This window comes from Ochotona curzoniae, unplaced genomic scaffold, assembly GCF_017591425.1.
Source record: "Ochotona curzoniae isolate NIBS_2020 unplaced genomic scaffold, NIBS_Ocur_1.0 contig_3332, whole genome shotgun sequence".
NCBI lineage: Eukaryota > Metazoa > Chordata > Mammalia > Lagomorpha > Ochotonidae > Ochotona > Ochotona curzoniae.
In genome coordinates, this window is record NW_024465816.1 from 1,079,064 (window position 1) to 1,104,910 (window position 25,847).

At 40.5% G+C, this 25,847-nt stretch overlaps 1 protein-coding gene across 10 annotated transcripts in view; it reads left to right on the forward strand.

Annotated features, from left to right (window-relative positions):
* Window positions 1-25,847, forward strand: part of N4BP2L2 (NEDD4 binding protein 2 like 2) — a 67,920-nt gene that overhangs the window by 37,866 nt on the left and 4,207 nt on the right. For 9 of the 10 annotated variants that reach the window (XR_005883831.1, XM_040979804.1, XM_040979801.1 and 6 more), the window contains one exon: window positions 20,954-22,686. Coding sequence is in view for 9 of the 10 variants with exons in the window: in XM_040979804.1 (XP_040835738.1) it covers window positions 20,954-22,686 (1,733 nt within the window). In the remaining variant the exon portion in view is untranslated. The remainder of the gene's footprint in view (window positions 1-20,953; window positions 22,687-25,847) is intronic. The other variant, XM_040979805.1, reaches the window with a different exon arrangement.

The following is a 25,847-nucleotide window of genomic DNA, read 5'->3' on the forward strand; positions in this document are numbered from 1 at the left end:
TCTAATCCGAGTGATTTCCTGATAAGAAATTAGGTGACAGGCACAGAAGGAAATGATGTGAAGACCTTAGAAGAAAGTGGTCATCTAAAAGTCATGGAGAGGGTTTAAAAAATATTAACTCTACTAACACTTTGATCTTGAACCTTTAGGTACATGAGAAAATAAATCTCTGTTGTTTAAGCTACCCAGCCAGTAGTGCTTAGTTACGGCAGCCTGAGCAATACAGATTTTGGTGCTGGATAACGGGCAGCATGGTGCTGTGGCAGAAGACTTGATGGTGTGGAGGTGGCTTAGAAACTAGTTAGAGGCTAGAATGGGGCTTGTTAAACATCCTAGATTTCTGTGAGAAAACTGATGTTAAAAAAAATGAGTATTGCAAGTTATTCTGGTGGTGAGTGCTTAAAGTATTGTTGAGAAAGGCATCATAGATGCCTGTCATAAATGTGGGTAAAAGTAACATGGATCATGAACAAATGCTGGAAGCTTCTGATGAGATCTCAAGTGGAAATGAGACTTACGGTCTTGAAAACTGGAGGAAAAAATGATCTTTGTTAAAATGTACAAAGGACTTAGCCCCATTAAGAGACAAATGTGGCTATTTACCTTGCTTTCTAAGGTAAGTGTTGAAAACTCTGGCCTGGTTTCTCCTTGCTTATAGTGAAGTGTGGAGAAGTTGAAGAAAGGAGTGTTAAGACAAAGGAACCAAAACTTGGAGATTTAGAAAAATTTTTATACACTGTAGAAAATTGGCGTGTTCTAGAAAGAATATCAGTATTCTTGCTAACCACTGGTTAAAAAGATGTGTATGTGATATGTACATCCAGTAATTTATCTCAGCAGACACTAGAGGAAGAAACCAGGAGTGGAGAAGAGGTGATCCCAGTGGAAATGCTTCCAAGGAACAAAGATGGCACAAAGAATGTCTTCTGCTTCTGAAATTGTACCTCATCAGTCTGTAGAGCCATTTAACTGAATATCCCAAAGGCCGTTCAGAAGTTGGTAGGGCTGCTTTTGTTACCAGAAGGGCCAAGTGTGAAAGTATTGGGGTTACTCTCCAACGTGAACCAGAAGATGGATCATGGAGCCTCAAAAATATATAAATAAATATAAAGGTTCTTGTTAATTTCCAGGTCTACTTAGATTTCATCACCTCTTTCTTTTTCATGACTGGTTTTTTGAATAGGAATGTCTAGCCTTTACTTTCCCACTGTTAAGTCTTGGGTCCAGATATACATCTAATTTCTGAAATTGGAGAATAATAATTTTTCAATATTTCTTTTTCATTATATTTGAAAGGCCAAGGAGAACAGCTTGATCCTCAGTTTTCTGGTTCATTCCCCAAATGCTTAAAACAGCTATTGCTGGACTCGGCCAAAGCCAGAAGCCCAGGACCCCCATGTGGGTGACAGGAACTCAAGCACTTGAGGCGTCACTTTGCTGCTCCCCAGGGCGCTGGATCTGAACTGGAATAGCCAGCACTCCAGCCAGGCACTCACATGGGGTGACAACAGCCCACGTAATAGGTTCATCCCCAACACCTGCCTTCTGACAGTTTGCCTGAGATTGGATCATACCTTGAGTCCACTCATAACATAATTTAACGGTACTTCAGTAAAATTATAGATTTACAGTTGGTGCTCAAGCAGATTAGGATTTTTTGTCTTATTGTGGCTATTGGTGAATTTTGCATATGGAAATTAGGTGAGTTTGGGAGTATCAGAATAGTTGTGCTCTGCACCATCTTCCCTGGTTGATACTCTTCCAATTCATATACTGCTGAAGTCCTAGCTCCTAAGGCTAAATTGTGGCTGTGATTGGAGCTAAAGCCTTTAGAGAGGCAATTACGATGTGATGGTGTGAGTGAGCCTTAATTCAGTGTGACTGGTGACCTTTCAAGAAAAGATCAGGTCACAGACACTGCGGGAAGACCTTGTGAAGATCCTGGAAGAGAGTGGCCATCTACAATCCGAGGAGAGAGGCCTCAGAAAGCCCATCCCTACAGACAACTTGCTGTTGGACTTCTCGGCTCCAGGAGTGTGAGAAAATAAATTTCTGTTGTATTAAGCCACGTTATATGTGGTACTTTATCGTGGGAGTCCTGGCAGATAAATGCATACTGAAACATGAGCCAGGGGAGAGGCACTTTGAAATATTTCCTCTTCCAGTTTCTTCATTTGTTAAAGGAAGGCATTTGAATCAGTGGTTCATTTTTATTGGAAGTGGTCTTTTTTCTTTTTTTTTGAAAGTGCTATGCAGAGAAAGGTTTTCTGTGTGTTGCTTCATTCTGTAAATGGCCACAACTGCCAGACCTAGACTAGGCAAAGCTGGGAACCAAGAACACTGTCGGGGTGTCTCATGGAAATAGCAGGGGCCCAAGCACTTTGACCATCTACTGCTGCTTTCCTAGGCATGTTACCAGGGAGTTGGGTTGAAAGTGGAGCAGGCAAGACTCTAGTGATGCTAGACAGGGTGCCAGTATCGTAGGTGGCATTGTACTGATTTGGCTTATTTTTTTTTTCAAAGATTTATTTGTATTGCAAAGTCAGATATACACAGAGAGGAGGAGAGACAGAGAGGAAGATCTTTGTCCAATGTGACCACACGGCTGGTGCTGCACTGACCTGAAGCCAAGAGCCTGGACATTCTTCCGGGTCCCGAGGCTTTGGGCCATTCTTGACTGCTTTCCCAGGCCACAAGCAGGGAACTGGATGGGAAGTGGAGCTGACGGGATTAGAACCGGCGCCGCGGTTCTAATATATATAGAATATATATAGATATAGAATCCTGGCGCGTTCAAGGTGAGGACTTTAGCTGCTAGGCCACTGTGCTGTGCCCTGGCATCTTTTCTTGAGATGAAGATTGGATAACATTATTGCTAAAAAAAAATAATTTTACCTTGGCTTTGTGACTTAAGGCCTATAATTTAGCTATTTTGAGTTGATATAATTGGTTACCTGGAACTGGTAATAGAATTAACATATATCATTTATATTGCCTAAAAAAATTAGCTTTTAAATTTTAACATTTTTCTGGTTATTTAAAGATGTTATATTATTTACCCGTTTTACATATAATAAGTATACGTTCTAAAGATTTTATTGGACCTGGCATGATAGAATAGTGGCTAAATCTTCACGCTGCCTGTGCCAGGATCCCATACGGATGCCACTTCCTGTCCCAGCTGCTGCACTTGCCTTGTAGCTCCCTGCCTTTGGCCTGGGAAAGCAGTTGAGGGTGACCCAAATCCTTGGGACCCTGCACCCCTGTGGGAGACCTGAAAAGCTCTGTGGCTTAGCTGTGGCCCTTGTGGCCACTTGGGGAATGAATCAGTGGACGAAAGATCTTTCTGTAAATCTGACTTTCCAATGAAAATTAATACATCTTTTTAATTTAGAGTTAGATTTAGAGCTAGAGAGAGATCTTGGTGGTCTACTGATCTGCTTTTCAAGCTAACCTGGGCAGGCTCAAAGCCAGGAGCCAGAAGCCTCTTCTGGGTCTCCTGTGTGGGTGCAGGGGCCCAGGGACTTTATCCTCCTCTGCTGCCCTCCTAGGCATGGCAGGAGGCAGCTGGATCCAAAGTGGAGCATCTGTGACTTGAATTGGTGCCCATGTGGAATGCCAGAACCACAGGCAGGGACTTGACTTGCACAGTGCTGGCCCCATGTGTATTTGACTTCTAGGACAACCAATACAGTTGTGTAACAGAAAAGCTTACTGCAGTAGGGAAGAAGCAAATGGAAACCATCGTTGCTGGGCATGAAATAACGTTTGGCTGAAGAAATATTGTTGAGAACTATGAACCTAGTCAGAAGAGGTGGTAAAATGTTGCTGTGTGGGTGTGTGGTGATGGAGTTATTTTTCCACTGTTTGGATAGGGAATTAGCAACCTTTTCAGGGAAGTTTTCCTGTAGGAAGTGATGCATAAATAAAGTCTAAAAGTAGGATTCAGGGCCTGTCACCTCGATGGCTCAGTGGCTAAATCCTCACTTGTAGCCACCAGGATCTCATATGGATGCTGGTTCATGTCCCGGCTGTCCCACTTGCCTCACAGCTTCCTGCTTTTATGGTCTTGGGAAGCAGTAGAGGAGAGCCCAAAGCCTTGGGACCCTGCACCAGCATGGGAGACCTGGAGAAGGCTCCTGAATCCTGACTTTGGATTGACTCAACTCTGCCCATTGCGGTCATTTGGGGAGTGAGCTGGTGGCTGGAAGATACTTGTCTCTGCTTCTCTGTAAATCTGATCTGCTTTTCTAATAAAAATAAATACATTTTTTTTTCTTTTAAGTAGGATTTAGTAATGAAGGGTGGGACAAATATGTCAGAGGGTTGCAAAGGGCTTGCAGTGAGTCATCTGTCAGGATTGCTGCTTTGGGCCTAGTTGAACAGCTCATGTGACAAAATTGAGTTGGGCATTGCTGCTATTCAGTATAAGGGATTTTAAGAAAGTATAGAAAAACAGTATGTTGATTTCAGTGTTTTATACTACAATAAAGTTGTACTAGCTAGTTATAATATGTCTGAACAGATTCAAGTTTGAGACACTAGGAAGTATAAGAAGCCTGTTTCAAACAGCTCCTATCAGCAGCTTAAATTCTATTTAAACTGATGAAAAAATAAATATCAAATTTATGGTGAAGCTTGCTTGGAAGAATGGTAAAATTGTGGATGCTTTATGAGAAGTTTAGAGGGACAGTGTACCAAGGCAGTCAGTATTTGTCAAATGGATAACTAATTTTAAGAACAGATGAGACTTTAAAGTGAACTTTTCAGGAACAGACCATATGCATCAGTTTGAAGATAATCTCTTGCTTGAGCCTTAACTTAAAAGAACTAATGATTAACAACAGAAGCTATAGCCAACACCGTAGACATTTTAGTTGGTTCAATTGACACAATCTTGAAAAAGAGTACAAACTTCCTGTTTAATACTGAAACTAATGTACCCAGATTAGTAATGGACCAAAAGAAACTTGAAATGGTAATTTTTAACAGCAATGAAGAGATCTCAAAGGATTTATTCAAAGAATTATGCTAGGTCATATCTTTGCCCATATGATGCGGAAGACAAGGCACAATAAAGCAATGGCTACCAAGAGGGAAAAATTGTTCAGTCAAAGCAAAAGCAAGGCTGGTCAAGCACAAAGTTCATTGGTACAGTTTTCTAGAATACACCAGGCATTTTTCTTGTTGAGTATGTGGAGGGCCAATGAACAATAACTCTATGAGGAGTGTTTTGAGGAAATTGGGTAAAACCGTAACAGAAAAGTACCTAAGAAAGCTTTTGGGTGTCTGTCTTTGCCATGACAATGCTCTTGCTTATTCCTATTGGCAAATCAGGGCAATTTGATGGGAAAGCATGAAGCATCCACTTCACCGTTCTAATTTAATTCCTTAACAAAAAAGATTTATTTTTATTGGAAAGGCAGACATACAGAGAGGAGAGACAGAGAGGAAGGTCTTCCATCTGATTGTTCACTCCTCAAGTGGCTGCAATGTCTAGAGCTAAGCCAATCCAAAGCTAGGAGCCAGGAGCTTCTTCCAGGTCTCCCATGTGGGAGCAGGGTCCCCAGGCTTTGGACCATCCTCGACTGCTTTCCCAGGCCACAAGCAGGGAGCTGGATGGGAAGCAGGACTGCTGGGATTAGAACCAGCGCCCATGTGGGATCCTGGCACATTCAAGGTGAGGACTTTAGCCACTGTGCTGTTGTGCTGGGCCCTTATTCCTCTTTTTTATGTCAATCTTTTAAGTAAAAAAAATCTCTAAAGGGTACCTACTTTTTTTCAGTTAATTATTATTTTAGTTTAACCATAGACATAGTTAAATTTCCAGGACCCTTGATTCTTTAGGGATAGACTAAACGATATCTTCAAGAAAAAAAGTTATTTGAACTGGTGGAGCTCATATTGAGAGATGAAGTTCATATTTGAACTTTCTGTGAACTCTTGAAGCTTTGTCTTTTTACTTAATTTGAAAGAGTTACAGAGAGGAGGAGAGTGAGAATCCGTGACCATCTGGTTAATTCCCCAAATGGCCACAACAGCTGGACTTGAGACTTGTTTTGGTTCTCCCTTAGGGTTGCAAAGGGCCCAAGCACCACTTTCCCAGCACATTAGCCGGGAGCTGGATCAGAGTGGAGCAGCTAGGACTCTAAACTGGTACGCACATGTGATATGGGCATCCCATGCAGAGGCTTAACTTGCAATGCCACAACACTAATCTCGAGCCCCTAAAACTTTATGAAGTTATCTAATTTATAGATTAAAAGAAATTAAAACGTTTGGAACCTAAGAGTTTCTCTGTATTGACTAAACAAAGTGAGCAGAATGCTTAGCTCTTTTATTTTAAAAGATTTATTTATTTTTATTGAGAAGACAGATTTACAGAGAGAAAGACAAAGAATCTCTGCTGGTTCACTCCCCAAATGACCTCAGTGGCTGGAGCTGAGCCAGTCTGAAGCCAGGAGCCAGGAACTTCCTCCAGGTCTCCCACACGGGTGCAGGGTCCCAAGGCTTTGGGCTGTCCTCGACTGCTTCCCCAGGCCACAAGCAGGGGGCTGGATGGGAATTGGAGCAGCCAGGACACGAACCAGTCCCCACTGGAATCCTGGTACTTGCAAGGTGATAATTTAGTCACTGAGGCAGCATGCTGGGCCCAAATGATTAGCTCTTTCTAAATAATCAGTATATGAAGCTGTCCTGGCAGAATTGCTTTTGTGTTTGTCTTTAAATTTCTCCTGTTTAAAAATACTAGCATTTATCACGGGAAAATGGAGAGTTCTCCTGAATTCGTTTTTCTCTCATTATTTTTGAAAGATCTGAACCTTCTTCTGAAAAAGTATATGTATCCATTTGACAGAGATGTCAGGTTACTAGGTCAGCCCTTTTTAAAATCTATTAAAAATGCCTTATTTGTTTGCAAGAACCAAAGTCCACTTTATTTTGTCTAGACTTCTCACCCCTACCCTTAGTACTTGATGAAAATAGTAATAAGGTGCTATTGGATCAGAGCTCATATCCTGTGTAGCTGACAGACTCCAGTGTTCTGAAATTGAGCTTGAAGAGTGACAACACAGACCTTAAATCTGCAGTCACAATTTTGAGTCTGATGGCATATTGGTAAACTGACCCACTCCTTCACAGGACCAAATCGGCTCTTAGGTCAGAAGGGAACTGAAAAATCAGGCAACTTGGTTGCATGTGCACTTTTTCAGAGGTGATGTTCCGTTTATGTAATGGTTGGTATGGTGTGCTAGTTCATCCACTAGCACATTTGAATTCTTCCTGGCTGCCTCTTGCAATCCCAGGGACGCTGAAATTCCCACAGATAGCCATGTGAAGGTGACTTTGCAGAATAATGGTTACTAGTAACAGACTCAGGGGCCAAAGGGTACTACCCTTTAGACATTTGCCTGTGAGGTGCCAGGGGTGTTGCCACTGGTCTCAGGTCTTGTTTGGTACCAGTCAGCTCTGGCAGCGGTGACCTGAAGCACTAGAGACTGGGTTGGCTAGTGCTGAATGTATTCTGTCAAGGCTCGCTTGGCATTTTCCTGGTCTGGGTAGGGAAAGCAGGAAAGGCACAGGCTAATCCCCAAGGGAGTCAGAGGTAGGGCTAAGGAGTTATGAAGGGTTGGGAGAGGACGGGGAAGAAGGTATAGGGAGAGGGTTGAGGGGAATGGATACCAGCCAAACTCTGGTTACATACTGAAAAAACAACCTGTGGACCCTGTACTCAAACTTTGTGGATCTGTGAGGATCCTGGAGAAACAGCTGAAGGCTTAGGACAAGGCTCAGGATACTAGTCCCCAAATAATGAGATATTCAATTTTTAAACAAAGTATACGGCTGCAAAAATATACTAGCTGAATGCAACCTTCTGAATTCTGAGACATGGATTGCGCACCCATGGCAGCTTATGTGTGAGACAAATGTGCTTGCTACTTGGGTGAATAGCACCATCCTAACCTATGTTATTGAGTGAAACCAACTGAAGGTTTGAATTTGTAACAGTGTTTCTTCCTGGGTACAGGAAAGAAGTGTGGTTTCTCACTTATACATGTTGAATTGCCAGTAAATGCACCTGTTTGTTTTAGTTTGAAGTCTGAAAATGTGGTCGGAGTGGATGGAAGGAAGTGAAATGATTAAGTGATAGGTTTTAAGTCAGGATGTTCTATGCTGGGAGATGAGGAGTGGAAGGATGCAGAACACAGCTTAAGCCACCACTCTTATCGAGCTTGAGAAACCAGTTTAACTAATTGATTTCAGGGACCAAGAGCTTTGGGTTCCTGCAAAGGATTGAAAGTACAATCATGGAGCAACATCCCAAACTGTTGTAATAAATAGTTCAAAGACTTTCTGGTGTCTTTTTAAGTTACTTCATACTTGAGTGTATTCTGTTTAAAAGTACAGGCTTCATGCTGATGCTGATGAATGTCAAGATGGAAGTTACAGGGTCTTTATATGATAAAAGTTATTAGTATAGAGAATTAAGAGAGCTCGTATAGGAAGCCAAATGCTGTTCCTTGAACTCTGAAGTATGTGCTGGGAGACGGAGAAAGCATCACAGCTGATTACTGAAGCATTGAGAATGTTGTGAAGAGTTAAAGCAGCAAAAAGATGAGTGTGTTAAGTTTGAGTACATTAAAGAGCTGGCTGACTAATGTACTCAAATTTGGTGCAGAAGAAAGGTTAAAACATAACTTCTAAATTCAGCAAAACAGTAATAAAGATAGCATAATGAATACAAGACTGTAGTCACAAGGAATTAGAATTATACAACAATTTTGTGACCTTTTACAAATTACTGAGTCCATCACTCATTTTGCTTAATAATATACTTTTTTGTTTACTCCTATGAATACTGTGACTGTTAATGTGATGCTACTTACAGATACCCTGGATTCCATTTAAAAGACACTGAGCTTGTAAGTGAATTTCTATTTGACAGTATTTCACATGCTCTGAAAAGATGTATGTTAGGACTAAGATGGATTTGTTCACATTTTCTATATTGTAAGTAAATAAAGTTCAAAGAGGTGAAAAAACCTGTTATCTACAGCCAGTAGGACAGGGACCTGTATTCGGGCCCTTTGCCTTTCAGTAACTTCTTTCCTATGCCAAAAATCTTCCCCCTAAGTATTATGGTAAGTATCATTAGCATTTAGTGTTTTAATAGTTCATCAGTAAGTCTGAGTCCTTGTCAGTTGCTAAGTTGCTACCCAGATAAACTTGTGATGATGATTCCAAGGTGATTACATGAAGCCTGATTTCCCTCTAAATTTATATATTTAAAATAGCAGGAAGTATGGTTGATAGTAGGCTTTTCTGATTATTTATACTCAATATTCAACATTTTAGTAACTTGACAAGCAACTGCTGTAATATAAGTCTTGAAGGGCTAAGGGGTGCAGCCAGTTCAGCAATACCCCAGAGTCCTGAATTCTTCACCACTAGTCATGAGACTGTTGGTAAAAACCTAAGAAAGGCTGTGCTTTTCATAGATTATTTTCATTATTTTATACCTTGAAGCCAATACTTAATTCTACATGTGCAACATAATGACACATGGACAGAGAAGTGAAACTGAATCAAATTAAGCTTGGATGTGAACCATCTCTTAGGGGAAAGAAAATGGTGAGGTTTACAGAAAAATGACATTGTCTCAAGCTTTATGCCTATCGATTTGAACACCAGCAACTGAACCTTTTCGGAAAGTATCTTTGGAACTTAAGAAAAACTAAGTTTCTGGTAAGGTCCAGGAATGCAGCCCAACCATCACAACGTTTATGGTTTCTGGATTGTAACATTAGTGGCGATGTGTGTTGAAGTCTTCTTAACAGGAAATAGACATTAGTCAAGTGAATAGCGGCAAGCAAGCAAGGAAAACAAAATCTACAGGTGTACTCTGAGGATTACAAAAGCAGGAGAGAAAAAGAAGCTGCGGTTAGTATGCTGAGTAGCTTTCTCAAGTGGGAGTTGTTCTGTCAGCATTTCTAATAAAAAATAATCATGTGGCTGATGTAGGGCGGGCAGCATCCCAAGCGTACAATGTGGGTAGGATATTTGCTGTCCCAACCGGACTCTGTTTTTGGATACAGTATAAATCTGGATACGAATTATGCATGCAAAAAATCCAAGCACAATCTTAAGAAATTTAGGAGCTGGAGCAAAAGCAAAAGTACTTTATGTTTTTGCTTCTCATCTGTCTCGCAGGATTAACTTAAGTTTGATGTTCTTCCTTCAGGCTGCTTTGTATTTGTGAGGGAAGACACAAGTGCTTCAAAAATTTCACAGAAAAATGGAAATAAAAGGCTTCATGAGCTTTTTGAAGAGCTCTCTCTATATATGAGAATATGAGTATCTGCACACACTTGCACTTTGAGGATTATTTTCAGACATGGTGCTAGAATCTTTCATGCTGAACCCAAAAAGAGGAACCACTCACTCTATTAGTAGTCACTTCAGAAGTTTTCATGGTCAAAATCTCCAAAGTTGCAAAAAGGTTTCTGATTTTTTTCTTTTAAGATTTATTTTATTTTTATTGGAAAGGTGGATATACAGAGAGGAGAGACAGAGAGGAAGATCTTCCGTCCGATGATTCACTCCCCAAGTGAGCGCAATGGCCGGTGCTATGCCGATCCGGAGCCAGGAGCCTCTTCCGGGTCTCCCACGCGGGTGCAGGGTCCCAAAGCTTTGGGCCGGCCTCTACTGCTTTCCCGGGCCACAGGCAGGGAGCTGGATGGGAAGTGGGGCTGCCGGGATTAGAACCGGTGCCCGGTTTCTGATTTTTTTCAAATAGACACCACATGCTCTGCCTGCCAAACTCTATACTTTTCCCAGATCCTTTTTTCTCGATTATGTTTTTGTACATAATTCCAGTTGGATTATTAACTTTTCTACCCACAAGAATTTTTTGATGTAGTAGTTGTAGTAAAAGTTGGAGCAGTTTCAGAGAGAAAAATAAGAACTTAAGTTTGACAGCCTGAAAGCATTTGGGGATACCAAAACACTATAAAATGCTAATTTAAGAACTCAGAAAGCTCAACGTAAGGAGCTGTTATAAATAGAACCAGGAAGTAGCTCCTGTACATATAACATTGTTTAAGGTGTATCCATAACCTAGTATAGTAGTAATCAATCTATTTTGGTGAGATGGAGGGCAGAAATTGGCATACACTTTTTTTTGGGAAAGATCTAGGAGTATTATTTTTTTTCAGTGAATAGTACTGTTGTGTATCAAATGACTCAAGTTGTACACAGATTTTTTTCACAATTGAAAGCTAAGGGTCATTAAGCCCACACACATTTGTCACTTTCTGTTGGTTTCTGTTTGCATGAGTTTCAGGTTTACAAGCAAATATCTAGAATTTTGGAAAGCTTTAAATTATGCTTTTGAGGACATCCAATCTGAAAATTAATTTTTTTTTCGGAGGATTTCTTAATGTTGTGTTTTAAAAAGTTTAGAAATGTAATTGCTTATGTAATAGGTGAGACATTTTGAATGTGTGAAACATGTTGAGAACTTGAAAAATTGTAGTAAATCAAGCTTTCTTAATGCTTGTTACTAATGTGTTTACTGAAAATTAAGTTTGCAATAATACAATATTAAGATTTTAATGCACAATATTTGAATCAATTTCATTTTTAGTCATATTGCCTTCTAATAAGAAAACATTGGAGCTAAGCATACTTGACATGTTGGGAAAATGATTTTTTTTAATTTGTCTTTATATCTAGGAATATTTAGATTACCATGCCGCAAAGTACTAAATCCTAAGGCAGTGGATTTGATATGAGATATGATGATGTGGACATGTGCACAGATGTTACATTTATTTTACATGTGGGAGAAGAAGTAACATTCAACTAGCTATAACACAACTTCTTTTCCCCCTAAGGGCGTCATAAAAAATACTTAGTACTTAATTCATTGTGTTTCAGGTGGTCATACCCTTTATGGCGATATGTGAGAACAGTTTTTCTTTTGAAATATTACTTGCTATGTATGCAAATTCCATAGTAAATATCTATCCAGTTAGAAAGAATTCTGGTGAGTGAGCAACACTTCCTGGTATTAATTTTTACTGTTGTTATTGTGTGAACTCCAAGGCTTTTTTTTTTCTAATTTTTTTCCTGTTGATCATTGACTACTTTGTACCCTGAAATTTCTTTAGTATGACTCATCCATCAGAAGATATTGTTCATAATTTCAAAGTACTCAAACGTATTCTACATTTACAGAAATTGTTTCATCTTTTTGTATTTGGTCTCTGCTTGGGATCACAGGAGCAAGATAAGTCAAGCAATAATAGTAACGTTGACTGTGACCATGTGATCTATCATACTGTATGGGGAAGATGAATTGCATAGTGTTTAGGAATCGAATTTTAAATGCCAGAAATATGCACCAAACTAGATGTGTGGAGATATTATTCTCAATGTATTTTTTTTTTATTAGAAAGTCAGATTTACAAAGAGGAAAGACAAAGGTTTTCCATTCACTGGTTCACTCCCTAAGTGACTGCATAACCAGAGCTGAGCTGATCCAAGTTCAGGAGCCAGGTGCTTCTTCTGGGTCTCCCAGTGCAGGTACAGGGTCCCAAGGTTTTGGGCCATCCTCTACTGATTTCCCAAGCCACAAGCAGGAAATTGGATGCTAAGTGGAGCAGTCAGGATAAGAACCGGCACACATATGGGATCCCAGGTGCAAGGTGAGAATTTAGCCATTAGGCTATCACACTGGGTTCTCAATGTAAATAAATGGAAGGTTTATTTATTTGAGAAGAGGAGTGAGAAAGAGGGAGGGAGAGAGAGAGCACTTCCACCTGCTAGTTCACTATCCAAATGGTCACAACGACCTAGACTGGGCCAGACCAAGGCCAGCAGTTTCTTTCCTTTCTCACACATGGGTGTAGGGGCCAAAGCACTTGGGCCATCTGCTGCTTTCCTAGGTGCATTAGTAGGGAGCTAAATTAGACGGGAAGTAGCCAGGCCCATGTTGCAGCTGACAGCCCCTTCAATATGTTTTATTTGTAGAGTGGAATTGTTGGCAATTCCTACCTCACAGGATTGTTGCAAAGATTTAAAGATTTATTTTTATTATTTTTTTATTGGAAAGGCGGATATACAGAGAGGAGAGACAGAGAGGAAGATCTTCCGTCCGATGATTCACTCCCCAAGTGAGCGCAAGGGTAGACACTATGCCGACCCGAAGCCAGGAGCCTCTTCCAGGTCTCCCACAGGGTGCAGGTTCCCAAAGCTTTGGGCCGTCCTCGACTGCCTTCCCGGGCCACAGGCAGGGAGCTGGAAGGGAAGCGGGGCTGCCGGGATAGAACCGGCGCCCATATGGGATCCCGGGCGTGCAAGGTGAGGACCTTAACCACTGCACCATTCCGCCGGGCCCTGTTGCAAAGATTAAGAGAATAATTGCAGGCCTGGAACGGTGGCCTAGCGGCTAAAGTCCTCGCCTTGAACGGGCCAGAATCCCATATGGGTGCTCGTTCTAATCTCGCTGGCCCCACTTCCCATCCAGCTCCCTGCTTATGGCCTGAGGAAGCAGTAGAGGACGGCCCAAAGCCTTGAGACCCTGCACCACTTGTGGGAGACCCAGAAGAGGACCTGGGCTCCTGGCTTTGGATCAACGCATCATTGGCAGTTGTGGTCACCTGGGGGGTGAATCATCAGACGGAAGATCTTCCTCTCTGTCTTCCTCTCGTGTATATCTGACTTTGCAATAAAAATAAATCTAAAAAAAAGAATACTTGCAAAATGTTGTTAATATCCATGTTGAACTTTGATATCATTAGGAACTGAGTAAGAAAGTATCTTGAAGAAAATGCATCTTTCCATTCATTTTCCCTGAGGAGCCAGCCATCTGAGTTTTATTTTCCCTGGGTTCTGTTTTATTCTTTCTCATTGTGAGCCATTGCCTTAGGGTTAAATCTTCCTTCACTCTTGGAGGTATTAGTAGGTTTCAGTTAAGGCTACTAAAGAAAGCATTTTTTTACTTTAAGCAAGGAGAAAAATGAGGATTTACTGTAGAATTACAAAACCAAAAATTACATTTGTATCATTATGTGTATGTTAACAATTAAATACAGATAAAAGCAGCAGCTTCCACTGCTGGCCTAGTAAAATCATTCCTTGGATGATGGTGTCTGTATTCAGAGGTGCTGTCATAGGTCCTTGGGATGGGAATGCAGGGGAGGCTTCCAGGAGCAAAACAGCAGTTTTTACTTGGAAGAAGTAAGTCATGTAGAATGTTAGACTGTGATAGGCATTAAGGGGATAAATCATGCAGGTAGAGAATAAGGTGTGCCTGTCCCAGGGTTGAAATGTGTGTACCTGCAGGGGACAGGGGTTGAGGAGGGAAGTGGCTGCAGTTTGAAACAATGAGACCAGGGTGAGTCTTACCTGAGATGACATTTGTACACTTAATTGTACTCCGAGGCTGAAGAGAGGTTTGTACTAGGACAGTGGGTCAGAATTAGGAATAACAGAAATGGAATCCAGACAGAAAATTCTAAGATCTGGAGTTTTTCAGGGACAAGGGGTAAGGTGGTGCTTTTTCTTGGTTCTATCTTTTGGGTCTGAAGTGCCTCTTCTTACCCAATTGTTGATGATATCAAAGTTCTTCATTCTACAGTCACAATGTTTGGTTTGCATATGTGGCCTTTTAAAATCTGAACAACTTTAGCATAATAAAATGAGCACAACTTATCCTGGTTCTTTAAAATGGTGATTAAAGAGAGTGTTTGGCAAAACCTAAGCCTAACTTACATGATGGCTATTACGTAACCGCATGACAGAATTAAATGTATTAAGCTGAACATTTTTCTTAGCAGTAGGCATCTATGAAGCAGTACAGTCGGTGTTTTGTGTGGTTTCTTAGCAGTGAAAATGAACCACAAATTTTTTTTTTTAAATCTAGAAGATCATTTGCCAGATCTTGACAATTAAGCTAGATTTATAACAGAGAAGAGAATATATAATTGAGAGAATCAGAGTCAATGTGCTAGAATATTAAATCAATTTACCTTGTTGATTGTGGTTTCCATGTACATAGCGGTGTGATCCTGTCAAGGGAATAAATACTTTTCTTTCTGTATTTGAAGCAATCCTGTTAGAGGCATAAGAATCTGAGAAAATATGATATTGAAAGATTTTCTACAAAAATACTAAGTAGTCTTATAGAGTGGTTGTCTGCAAGAAATATCCTGAAGCTGACTTTCATAGCTTTAATAAAGAAAATTTTAGCAAAGATTGGTTAAAATAAGCTGAAACACTTTCTGAGTATGCCACCTGATTTTTTCCCTTCAAAAGCAAGATGGCACTTCTTTCTCCTTACTCATAGCATGTGAACTTGACTTGCTTTTCATCACCCTGATTTGCCTATCTTCATTTTGCCCCACAGATTTTTCACATGAGTGAAATACTGGTATAAAATGATAACTTTTGAAGTATAATACGTGAGTTTCTGAACTTTAGCTTTGATTGTTTTTTAAGATTTATATTTTTTTGTTGGAAAGTCAGATTTGCAAAGAGAAGCAGAAACAGAGAAAGCAACGGCCAGAGCTGTGCTGATCCAAAGCCAGCAGCCCCGTCTGGGTCTCCCACACTGGTGCAGTGTCCCAAGGCTTTCGGCTGTCCTCTACTGCTTTCCCAGGGCACAGGCAGTGGAGCAGCAGGGACACAAACAGCACCCATATGGAAGGGGATTTTAGCTACCAGTGCCAGGCCCTAGGCTTGTTCTTGCTAGCTGAGTGTTCTGTTAGCTGAGTGATGTTGAGGATCGCCTTGTAGGAGTTCCTTTGTTCTATAAGCAAGTTCATGCACATTGTGGATATCAGACAAACTGCTACTCATGAAAGCATTTTGAAAGTTGTGAATCTAAATATTACCTTCATTTTCAGGTGTGACTGAAGATTTTTCAAAAGTTTCCTAGTAAGGCAGCAACTCAGGTGAGATAAAAGCTACAAAGCAATAAGGATTCTCCAAAATTTAAGGCTAGATAGTACACGTATGCTTGTTTAGATATCTTTGTTGTTGTAAGGGTACTTGGGTATGATGCCAGGCAACGACCTGAGAAGGGTGGACATCCTGCCCTGATGTTAATGCTGAGTGGACGTGGATCCGGATTGCAGTTCGTACTGCTTTCCTTCTGCCAGCAGTTCATGCTTCAGTTTACTGTGGTTCTCCAGGTCAAATCCTGGTTTTTCGTTTTTTTGCTTTTTTTTTTTTTTTTTTTTTTTTACTGAAAACAAATTATTTTTCTGCCACTCATAAACAGTATTTTTTTTTTTTACCAGATATTGAATCCTAGGGTGACAGTTCTTTTCTGTCAGCAGACTGTAGTTGTTATTAGTCTGCCTTGTGGCTCAGTTTACTCATGAGAAATCACATGTCGGCCACATCATTGTTCCTGTGAGTGTAGCCTGTCATTTTTTGGTTAATTTTAATTTCTTTCCTTTGTCTATAATTAAGATTCCACTATCATGTTTCTAGACATTTGTCCTACTTGCTAGATTTTTTTTTGAATCGTGGGATAGCATGCATCAGATTTTGAAATTTTGCAATTTCTCATTCTTAACCCTCGTCAGACATTGATTCTGCCCTGTGCTTTTCTCTTGCACTCACTTTCTGTGAGTTCTAATTATATGTGTGTTAGATCTTTTCTTTCTGATTTCGTATTTTCATGATTTTATTATTATTTTCTGAGTATTTTTCTTCAAATGTCTTTTTCCATTTACCAATTGTCTCTAAACTACTGAAAATCTTATGCATTAAGATTTAAATTTCAAAAATGGATGCTTCCTATCTACCATCTTTCGTAGATTTATTCTCATTGAAATCCAGTGTGTATTCTACCATTATAGCTCGTATCAATTCAGATCAACCTTTTTTTAAAGTGCTTGGTTGCTGCTTTTTAATGGCCACCTTGTCTTGGACGGTCCCTGCCCATGCTATCAGTAAATGTGTGACTCTCTGAGAGGCAGCTCCAGCACTGAGGAGTGTCTGAGGGCCAGGCTGACTGTGTTTACGGGAAGACTCATCATCCTCTCCCAGGCCTGACTCTGCTGAGACTTGGGTCAGGCCATCTCTGAGCGAGAATTCAGGCATCTCAACTACTCCTGCCTTTCGTGTCTGTCTGGGAACCTTTGTTCTTGTTAGTGTCAGTCATGATGACCTTGCCTCCTCCAGGGGATGCAGAAGGCTCAGCTGGTTAGATTTCCTCTGGATGTGAGGAAATAAAAAGAGCAGAAGCTCTTTATGCTTACAAGTGGCTTTATAGATGAACAAAGAAAACCAGCACAGCAAAACTGGAGAGTTTTGCTTTTTTCTTTCTAACTACTGAGACTGTAGACCAAATAAATAAGGACCAAAAAGCAGAAGTCATCTTAGTATTACGCTTTTCCCTCTAACTGACTAAGCATCTTCTCGTATTTTATTTGCTAGTATGGTTTTTGGTTTACAGAGGAGATGAACAGATGTTATACATAGTTTTTATATAGAACCATAGAACTTCTCATGCTGTTTTTTAATAAAGATTTATTTTTAATTTTTATCACAAAGATATACAGAGAGGAGGAGACACAGAGAGGAAGATCTTTTGTCCGATGATTCAAGCCTCAAGTGACCTCAATGGCCAGTGTTGTGCCAAAGCCAGGAGCCAGGAATTTCCTTCAGGTCTCCCACATTGGTGCAGGGTCCTAAAGCTTTGGGCCGTCCCCGACTGCCTTCCCAGGCCAGAAGCAGGGAGCTGGGTGGAAAGTGGGGCTGGGATTAGAAGCACCCATATGGGATCCTGGTGTGTTCAAGGCGACGACTTTAGTTGTTAGGTCACTGTGCTGGGCCCTCTTGCTGTTTTTTAATCTAAAAAGTCTTCCACCTTTTCGTTCTAATTCTCCCACAATAACACTACTATCATTCTAAAAGTTTATGCTGATTGCCTTGTGGACAATCTCATTTTTAAAAATCTGAATGTTCTTCCTCATGGGGTCATTTAACATCCTCTCTTAGTCTCTGTGTTTCTTTTAAAGTGGATGTTAACTGTGGAGGTTTGATTAAATTCAGGTTAAATTTGTTTTTGGCATGGATTTTTCATCGATGTTAATTTTTTTTTCTTTCAAAATCTTCTTTTGTGAGATTGTGCCCATCACTCCAGCATATTGGAATGCTTTTGAGTCCTAATTCCATTTCTTTATCAGCTCTTCTTCCTTTCTATCTCTGATTTGAAAAGGGGATAAATATACCTTTTGTTGTTCAGCTTACTGATGAATATGTTGACAGTGACGGCAAAAGAAATACAATCAATACGTTGAATACATTGATAAATATTTGTTAAAGTAAATTTGTGCTATTGTTCTGTTGAGATTACCTTTTTCTTCAACTTACAAATTATTCATTCCTCTTCATATTCACCTCCATTTTTTTTAGTTTCTTTTTGCTTCTTTTGTCTGTTTCTGCAACAGGGACCTTTTCAATAGTGTGTCCAGCATTTTGTTCTGTGCTTGCATCATCATCTTCCTTTCCTTTCCAACTCTTAGGCCTTCTCAAGCATTTTTTTCTTTCTTTTTTTTTTTTTTTAAGATTTACTTAGATTTTTTGGAAAGGCAGATTTACAGAGAGGAGAGACAAAGATCCTCCAATTCACTGGTCTGCTGTCCAAATGGCTGCAGTGGCCAGAAATAAGCTGATCCAAAAAGATGGCTTTTTAAAATTCAATATCCCTGGACCTGGCGTGATAGCATGGTGGTTAAGGTCGTTGCCTTGCACGCACCGGGATTTCCTATGGTTGCTGATTCTAATCCTGGCGGCCCCACTTCCCATCCAGCTCCCTGTTTGTGGCCTGGGAAAGCAGTCGAGGACAGCCCAAAGCCTTGGGACCCTGCACCCATGTCGGAGACCCAGAAAAGCTCCTGGTTCTTGCCTTCAGATCAGCGCAACACTGGCAATTGAGGTCACTTGGGGAGTGAATCATCGGACGGAAGATCTTCCTCTCTGTCTCTCCTCTGTATATCCGCCTTTCCAATAAAAATAAATAAATCTTTTTTTTTTTTAAATTCAATATCCCTTTTATAGAGCCACATCTGTAAAGTGTGTAGGTATATTAATGCTCCTTAATGTTCTTTCTAAACCAATACTTAGCAGTGTGTAAACAAGAGCAGCAGCAGTTAGGTGACAGAAGCAAGCCGTTCATGAGTCTGGCCAATTGAAGTCCTAGCAGCGGACTGCTGTAGATCAGGCCTGGGGGTAGGTGTAAGTTATATAGATTCATGTGTCCAGCACCCAGTCTGAGAACAATGGACCATTCTGTTTTTCTCATCATCTCTTCCCTAATGTCTGCTTGCTGGTTTGCTTCATTGTCTTTTTATTGCTCTATCCTGGATTATTTTCGTCTCACCTGTATCTCTTGTCTGCCTCCCTTTTTATTTTCCTGTGTCTCCATCAGCACCTTATTCTTCACTCTGATTACTGAATGTAAAAGAGAACATAACATTATATTATTAGAATGGTTCCTAGTCTGCCTTTTCATATTATGATCAAATATTATCATCAATTAAGGGAAGCCATGAATTTTAATGTGTTCGGTGAGGATGCTCTGTTGCTCTTAGTGGGATGGTCAGCATCCCCAGACTAGTACCACAACAGTTGTCAATAAGACCACACTCCTGTTTATTTTTTAAGTCCTATTCACTTTCTCTTATAAATTAAAAAATTTTAAGATTGACTACATTGTTCTGAGGGATACATTCTCAGTGGACCTCTGCTTAGGGTGGGGAAGGGTCAAGGTGTGGAGAAGGGTACATGAGATCAATGTTTCAGTTCTTGCTTTTTTCCTCTTGTGTCTGCAGCAGGGGTGAAGGGGGAGGTCTCCTCCTTGCTGTGAGACTACATCAGCATCTGGGGATGGGGGATACCATTTGACCCCAGGGTAACCCACTGCCATCTAGACAAATGGAAGCCTATCACCCAAATGTTGGATTCTGCTTTGATTATTTACTATTGTTTATATTTTTTAAAGATTTATTTATTTTTATTGCAAAGTCAGATATACAGAGATGAGGAGAGACAGAGAGGAAGATCTTCTCTCAGATGAGTTACTCCGCAAGTGACCTCAATGGCCAGTGTTGTATTGACCCGAAGCCAGGATCCAGGAATTTCCTCCAGGTCTCCGACATGGGTGCAGGGTCCCAAGGCTTTGGGCTGTCCTCGACTGCTTTCCCAGGCCACAAGCAGGGAGCTGGATGGGAAGTAGAGCTGCTGGGATTAGAACCGGCGCCCATATGGGATCCTGGTGTGTTCAGGGCGAGGACTTTAGCTACTAGGCCACTGTGCCAGGCCCCATTGTTTATATAATTTGAAGAGAAACCAAATTGCCAGTCTTTTCATCTAGAGAAAAATGTAGCTATTAAAGGCACTTATGTTGGGCTCTTCTAAGACTATCCTAGCCATTTTTATGTTTTCAAATTATTTTATTGATTTGAAAGTCAAAGTTATATAGAGAGGAAAAGACAGAAGGGCATTCTTCCACCTGGCAGGTCACACCACAAGTGCTTGCAACAGCTGGTCCTGAGCCAGGCTAATTCCAGAAGCCAGGAGCTTCAAGCATGTCTCCCATGTGAATGGCAGAGACCTAAACACGAGAATCATTCTGATGCGTTCATTCACAGGGAGCCAGATAGGAAGTGGAACCAGTCAGGACACCAACTAGGACCTCAGGCAGCAGCTCTCACTCACCACTCCACAATCAATCTGTCTCCCTACCTCAGCATTGCCACTGTGTATATTTGATTTACAGGATTAAAGTGTGTTTTTAAAAAAATGATTTAAAAATATAATACAAACATATGCACATGGAACCTCTGTATGAATCTGCAAATTAAGAATATAATTCCATAGTTTGCTAATAATATACAAATAATTATACATTTTCACAATTCTTTTTTGATTGCAGAGAAAGAGTCTTGAATAAAGCTGGATACCTTCTTTGCAAAACCAAACAGAAGAGAAATAGGAAAAGAAAGAAACAGCAGAGTAATCCCCATAAAATCATGCATGAAAAATCATCTGAAACGTTAAGTTATGTTATGCTGGCAGATGGGGACCCATGTCAAAGTGGAGAGGAAGACTTTACAGAGATTACAAGAGAGTCAGCATGTCCCTCGACTAGCAGTCCAGGCAATGAAGTACAAGATTCTGTGAGTGGCTGCAAGCAAAAAAGTTGGAAATGTGCAGATCCTGGAGACGGCTTTCCAAACTGTGAAACCACATTGGACAACACACCACCCTATCACCCTGCTAAGGAAGGTGATGACTTACTTCTAACTTTGTCATCAGGGTCAAAGGAAAGTTTTGTTACTTGTCCAATAGGGATGCAAGATATTTCCTGTGTAACAAAGGATGTCTGCTCTTACATGAAGGTAGAAAAGCAAACTGGGCATAGGCTTACACTGACGTCAGAGATAAAGGACCCTCCAAGCTCATCTATGCAGAAGAGAGAGATGGCAGATAAAAGCCTTTCAAATAAGCCAATTCAGTGTCATCAGCATGGATCTAGAGCTTTAGATGAAGCTTGTCTAGAGGAACCGGGAGTACATGCCACTGAAAACAATTGGGCTTTCTTCACAACTAACCTCACTGGTGAAGAACTACAGCAAGGCTCTGACAGACAACCATATCTTGGTGTCTGGCCTGAAGGACCTCATAAGTTTGTATGTGAGCAGAGATCAAAGAGAAATCGATCGCGTAAACAAGCCTGTCCCGACAGCAGGGTGGTTGGAGTGATTTCTGCTTTTGAAGGAGTGCCAGAACCAGAAAGCGGCCCAGAGACGGTGACGGGGGACAGCCTGCCCATTGGAGCTGAAGATGTGTCACCTCCGGGTGAAACTGCAGCTTCATTTACAGAAACAGAAACTAGTATCCTACTAAGTAGCCCGCCTGACATGGACGTCCCTAAGAGTGGCTTAGAATCCTCAAAGAACACAACAAAGAGACCGAGAAGGATTTTCAATTTGGCACCAAACTTTGGCTTACAGGAACAGAAGTATGTCAGTGCAAAAGAAAGAGAGGAATGTGGCTTAGTAACTAAAAACCATGGATTTAAAATTCTGTTGGAAGGAACAGAAGATAGAATTTCAGAAATAAATAGCCAAGAAGAAGATAAGCAAAAAATTATAACCTGTGATCATAAACCCTCATGGTTTCACCTTGATGCTATCAAAGATTCCCCAATAAATATTGGTGGACAATTTTATTCCCATTGCCTGTCATTTAACAGACTAAGGCACTGTATGTATTTTTACAAAAACTCTGTTCCTTCCCTTGTACTACATTATATGTTTAGCTATTGGAAAATCTCTTTTACAAACAAGAGGCAATTTTTGACTTTCAAATCCCAGGCAAGAGTAAGTGGTAAACTAAACGACACAGGGTTTGTTTCTTCAGGAATTCTAAGCAATCAGCCTGACGCCTTGCACTCTGTGTGGGTCACTTCTGAACTTCACTTTTTAAATGGAAGACTTGATGAAAAATTGAAGACCCGGGAAGCATCTGAGTCTTTACAGTGCCTGCCAAGTGAGGAGATTCAAGATGCCACACGTATGGGCTTTCCTCCCCTTGGGCTACCATTATCGCAAGGGTTTGCCTTTCAACTGGTAAAGCTTTTTGGACCTCCTGGAATCCCAATGGGTAAACTGCTTTTTATTTTCATGAAAATAACAGTTCCATTATTATATGCAAGTTAATTTCTGAGGTCTTTTTATTCTATTTGTTTTTAGGATTTTGTGTTTTTTTTTTTTAATTATGATGCTTTTCACCAGAGGGAATAAGGACTCATAGTTAATGGTTCTTTTTTTTTATTTCAAAGATTTATTTATTTATCTAAAAGTCATAGTTAGAGACAGAAAGAGAAGGACACTCTATCTTCCATCGCCTGGTTTACCTCCCAAAGGGCTCCAAAAGCCAAGGCTGGGTTGGGCCAAAACTGGGACTCCATCTGACCCACCCCCATGGGTAGAAGGTAGCCAAGAACTTGGGCACATTAGTAATGAATGGCTCAGAAATGGAGCATTCAGGATGCAAACTGGTGCCCATATGGAATGCTGGCATTGCAGGTCATGACTGTCTGCCATGCCACAATGATGGCCATAAAACCTCATATTAAAGCAGCTGCCCATTGCCATCAGTACTTTTCTTTCTTTGTTTTAAAGTGTATTTTGCGAACTGGCGCTATGGTATAGTGGGGAAAGCCACTTCCTACTATCCTGGCGTCTCATCTGGGTGTCAGTTTGTATTGAGCTGCTCCCCTTCCTACCCAGCTCTAATAATGCACCTTGGAAAGCAACAAAAGGTGGCCCAAGTATTTAGGTCGCTGTGCCCACTTGGAAGCAGCTCTGGGCTTCTGGCTGCAGCCTAGCACACCTCTGGCTGTTACAGTCGTTTGGGGCAGTGAGGCAGCAAATGGAAGACTTCTCCTTCTGTCTCTCTTTTCTCTCTGTAACTCTGCCTTTCAAATAAATTAATTAATCTGTAAAGATTTATTTTTATTTTGAATTAACACATATTAACTGTACATATTTATGTGCATGTATAAAATGTAAAATCAGTTCAGGATAATTGGCATGTGTATCACCTTAGATATTTACCAATGCTTTGAGTTGGGAACATTCAAGTTGTTAGCTTTTTCACAAAAACAAGATGCCAGACACAGCAGCTGAGCCACACAAGAAGCCTTTATTTCAGCAAAGGAGGTAATGGGGTAGGAAGAAAATGGGAGCAGAGCAAAGACAAAGCACATGGAGAGACAAAGAGTACAAGAAGAGCAGAGAGCCAGCAGGAGGAAGAGAGAGAACAAAGGAAAGAGGCATCTTTATAGCCTTGAGGTGGGTATAGGGAGTTCCAGAACAGGGATTGGCAGATACAGCTGTTAGTGGACACAGGTGTAAATGCCTCAGGGGATTGGTGGAGCACACAGTTGAAGCCTGAAGGTCACTAAGCTTGATTAGGCAAGTGGGTTTAAGGTGGTTGAGATCTAGGAAATTTACGGTAGTGCTGGGCAACCAGTTATTCAAGGGGATTGGGAGCTAGGAGATTTAAGGCAGTACCGGGTCAGTAGGTATTCAAGTCATTCTGGGTGGCACTGCGTCCAGTCCAGGATAGACGGGTCACTGTTTGAGTCACTTGTTACACCAATCCTCTCCACTCACATTTTGAAATATTCAGTTAGTTGTCACCATAGTTATCTCACTGTGCTATAGAACATTAGTAGTTAATCCCATATCTAGCTGCACTCTATACCTATTAACCATCTTCCATCCAACTCTTCCTTCCCCACAGCCTTCCAATACCTTTCTTAATGTTCTTAAATACATAGAACACTTGGGCTCTCAATCTAAACAGACTGGAAAGAATGAAGGATGAGGCAGGCAAACAGTGATTGTGTAGCAAATAGAGATGGGCTGCTTGTTGGTGATGGTGTTGCCAAATCATTCTGCTTTTTCTACCTTTCTCTCTTCAGTATATGGTCCTTTCCTTCCTCACTCACAATTACAGTTCCCTTATACCAGATTCACTAAACGGGGAGGAGCTGGCAAAGAATGGATGATTAAATAGCTGAAGTTAGTTTTTAGAGAAGGGTACTCAAAAAAAAAAAAGTACTTCAGAGATTAAGAGAAAGACCAATAAACTGTAAGATTTCTTCAGGCTCCCTGGGCCTTGCTTTGTGGCAAAGCTTTTCCCTTGGAATTTTTCACTTTTCCCAAAAACTTCTGATGTTCCAGACAGGCACACTCTTAGCCACTCAGAACCAAGACTGGCTAAGCCCCAGGGCCAGGACTGGTAGCTAGTAATCTGTTCTTAGGGTTCTGATATTATGCTTATATTTGCAAATATTATGACTAGTCAAATCTCCACTGTCATTGTACCTTAGGTGCACAGAAGAAACACCAATTTTAAAAGAGTATGTTACATTTGCCTTGGGGCATTTTAGACTTCATTTTTGGTGATGGTGATAGAGGCAATTGACAAATAAAGACATTTTAGATTAAGGATCTTAAAAGACCCATATCCTAAAATTGCAAGTAAAATGTATTGTGTAATTTTGTGCCCCTTTTCATGAAGTCCGTAAGTGTAATTAGCTTCCTAGAGGAAGAATAGCAATCCCTGCCTTAGGTTGGTATCAGGAAACTTGAAGGCACTGCTGTGAAAACATTTTAAACTTCTTTTTCTCACTTCCTCCTTCGCGGTATCATAGTAATTAACAATGATCATGCATCTGTTAATTAAACTTTAGAATTCTTTTAAAAGGAAATACATGTCATCTATCAAATGGTTTAATTCTAAATGAGGAGACAAGACAAACACAAAACAAAATTAGTGCAAGTAGCAAATATAACAATCTTACGAATTTTTATGAGGTTAGCGGCGCTAAAGGAATTGTTGAATGTAGGGTTGAGGGGGTGCTTTCAATCTGGAAGTGAATTACAGTGTTTATACAAGAGAGAATGCGGTTTGAAATAAAGCCGAAGGAAAGTGTTTTCACATTTGGTAATAGCATGTTCTTAAAATAGTATAGGAGAAAGCTGTAAGTCGAGGCTGTGAACCAGTTTGGCTAGATTGGACAAACCAAGCTAAGTTAGGCAGTGATTTCAATTGAATTCAAGTACACAGTACAATTGTGTAATAGGAGTATTTAAAAGCTTGAAAGACCAAACTACTCTTGATGTAGAGAAAACGTGAGTATAGGAAAAATGTTTATTGTGGTTTGGAATAGCTCTGTGAGTGTATTAATGTTTGGATTAGTATATGTGTAGATATTATATAAATGTGTATGTATAAGTTTATGCTTACAT